Source organism: Octopus bimaculoides, chromosome 7 (genome assembly GCF_001194135.2).
Source record: "Octopus bimaculoides isolate UCB-OBI-ISO-001 chromosome 7, ASM119413v2, whole genome shotgun sequence".
Lineage (NCBI taxonomy): Eukaryota > Metazoa > Mollusca > Cephalopoda > Octopoda > Octopodidae > Octopus > Octopus bimaculoides.
In genome coordinates this window covers 30,600,020-30,603,097 of record NC_068987.1, presented here as the reverse complement: position 1 = coordinate 30,603,097, position 3,078 = coordinate 30,600,020, and the positions used below count along the sequence as shown (strand labels likewise).

General features: G+C 33.8%; 1 protein-coding gene across 4 annotated transcripts in view; it reads left to right on the top strand.

Moving 5' to 3' along the window:
* LOC106880808 (cGMP-dependent protein kinase 1) overlaps positions 1-3,078 on the top strand; it is a 173,746-nt gene that overhangs the window by 83,596 nt on the left and 87,072 nt on the right. Inside the window, exon 1 of one of the 4 annotated variants that reach the window (XM_052969492.1) lies at positions 67-1,580. The exons of the other annotated variants lie outside the window; for them this stretch is intronic. Coding sequence (XP_052825452.1) covers positions 1,258-1,580 — 323 coding nt within the window. The 5' untranslated portion in view covers positions 67-1,257. Of the gene's footprint in view, positions 1-66; positions 1,581-3,078 lie in introns of those variants that run through there. 4 annotated transcript variants of the gene reach the window in all.

The window sequence follows — 3,078 nt, the reverse complement described above, 5'->3', positions numbered from 1 at the left end:
ATATATATATTCACACACGCATACACACACACATATAAGCGCGCGCACTCACTCATACACACGCACACACATATATATATATATATTTGTTTGTGTGTGTGTGTATGTGTATGTTCTTATGTATTAACAGCCAACGGGAAAATAATTAGCCAATTAACTAATTGATTATATCCAAGAAAGATTATTTAGGAATGTATCCTAAAACCTAAATGAAGTTGGTGTTATCTTGGATATCAAAATACAGCGAGAGGAAAAAGAGAGAGAAGAGACTAAAGAACACTAAAAAATGCCAAACAAAAACAAGAAACTGGTAACCACACGGAAAAAAAATAACCCCAAAATCATAATTCTTGTTTTGCCGAACCAAAAGACGAAATAGATTCTTCGTGTTGCAGCTTTTCGGGAATAATTCTTCTCGTTAAAAATTCAAGAAAGAATGGACTTAATGGTAACTTTTAACGAGTTAAAGAAAACGCTAGAAGTGATAGCTACATCTCCTTTGGATAACAAAAAATATTTTGATGTATATATGAAGGTAGTGGAGCTACCCGATCCATAGTTAAGCAGGGTCTATGATCCCCTCATTACTCTAATCAGTGAGGGTGGAAGCAAAAAAGAGAATTTACTCACACCCAAGTTAATTACCACAACGTCGCTGCTGCTACTACTACTGTTGTTGTTGCTGTTGCTGCTGCTACTACTACTACCACCACCACCACCACCACCAAAGTAGTAACAAACGCCAGAACTGTTTTGTTTTGTTTTGTTTTTGTTTTTTGTATTCTTTCCTTCGGAATTTAAGTTGAATTTTATTGTGAATTAATTTATAATTTAACTGTTCGCGAAAATGAAATTTGCATCATCGCTGTCATCACCATCATCACCATCATCATCTACGTCATCATCATCATCACCGTCATCATCATCATCATCATCATCATTGTTATCGTCATCGTCATCATCATCATCATCATCATCATCAGTGTTATCCTAATCGGTTATCATTTATTATTATTTTTTTCTTATCAGTATTATTATTATCATTAACCATTATTGACGAAACTATATTGCTTATATCACCGTACTACAACAATAATATCGACAACGAAAGTTAACGAATAACTTATTTCCCTCATTAAAAAGCAACAACCGAAGGAATAGCATCAAACGTTTTATCAAACATAATTACATTCGCATCACCATCATCATCATCATCATCATCGTTGCCACCACTATTATAATCATCAACATGGGAAAATGTTAATGGACGGGAGCTACGACATCGAAGAGATGGGGACATTGCGTGATTTACAGCTGGCTCTAAGAGAAAAAATCGAAGAGCTGAGACAAAGAGATTTCCTGATCGATGAATTGGAATTAGATCTGGACGAGAAAGATGAAATCATTCGGAAATTACAAAACGAATTGGATAAATACCGGTCGGTGTTGAAACCGGCAGCCGCTGCCCACAAGAATTTGGTATTAGCTGGACGTACGAAACGACTGGCTATTTCAGCAGAACCGAATATGGTTAAATCTTTACACAAGATAAAGTTGAAACGAACTCTAAAAACAGCAAGGTTCGTTTTCCCCTATCATTGCTTTGCTGCTTTATTGTTATTGTTGTTGTTGTTGTTGTTGCTTGTGCTGCTATTGTTGTTGTTATTATTATTATTATTATTATTATTATTATTATTATTATTATTGTTCAGTAGTTTTATTTTTATAACGTGCTTTCACTTCACTACCGAGCGCAGCTCTGAGTGCCTTGGGTATGTGCTGTGGTTTGCTGTGATGCTCTTATGGTTACTGTATTGAAAGTGTTTTGCATAGGATGTGTGCAGTGTCCAGTAGTGCAATTTTCTGTATGTTATATATATTTGTAAGTCCTGGTGTTTTTGTTATGTATTTGTCTGAATATTTTTTTATTATACCTAAGGCACCTACTATGATAGGAATTGTTTCTGTTTTTAGATTCCACATTCGAGTTATCTCTATTTCCAGGTCTTTGTATTTTGAAAGTTTTTCCATTTCTTTTAGAGAAACGTTGTCATCTGCTGGTATTGATACATCAATTAGAAAGCATTTTTTTTCTTCATGATCTTTGACAACTATATCTGGTTTATTTGCCTTAATTTCTCTATCTGTGTGTATTGGCATATCCCAGAGTATGGTTGCTTTCTCGTTTTCTGTGACCTTTTCTGGCGTGTGTTTATACCATCTTTTTTCTGCTGTTATTCCATAGTGTTAGCATAGCTTCCAGTGTATATAGGTCCCAGTTCTGTCGTGTCTGTGAATATATTCCTTCTTAGCCAGGACTGGGCAGCCAGAGATAATATGACTTATTGTTTCTTGTCAATCTCCACATATTCTACAGTTACTTTATCATTATCATTATTATTAAGGCGGTGAGATGGAAGAATCGTTAGCACGCTGGGGCAAAATGCTTAGCAGCATTTCGTCCGTCTTTGAGTTCTGAGTTCAAATTCCGCTTCGGTCGACTTTGCCTTTTACCCTTTCGGGGTCGATGAAATAAGCATCATTTGAACGTTGGGGGTCGATGTACTTACTCTCCTTTCCCCAAACTGTTGGTCTTATTATTGTTGTTGTTGTTGTCATTATTATTATTATTATTATTATTATTATTATTATTATTATTATTATTATTATTATTATTGTTATTATTATTATTATTATTATTATTATTATTATTATTATTATTATTATTATTATTATTATTATTATTATTATTATTATCGTCATTCAAGGCGGTGACCTGGCAGAATCGTTAGCACACCAGGCGAAATGCTTAGCGGTATTTCGTGAGGAGAGGGAAGTAAGCCGATACTATCGGCCGCAATATCCTTTCGGGATCGCTAAATTAAGTACCAGTTGCGTACTGAAGTCAATGTGATCGACTGTCTCCCTCCCCACAAAATTCAGGCCTTGTGTCTATAGTAGAAAAGATTATTATTATCATTATTATTATTATTATTATTATTATTATCATTATTATTATTATTATTATTATTATTATTATTATTATTATTATTATTATTATTATTATTATTATTATTA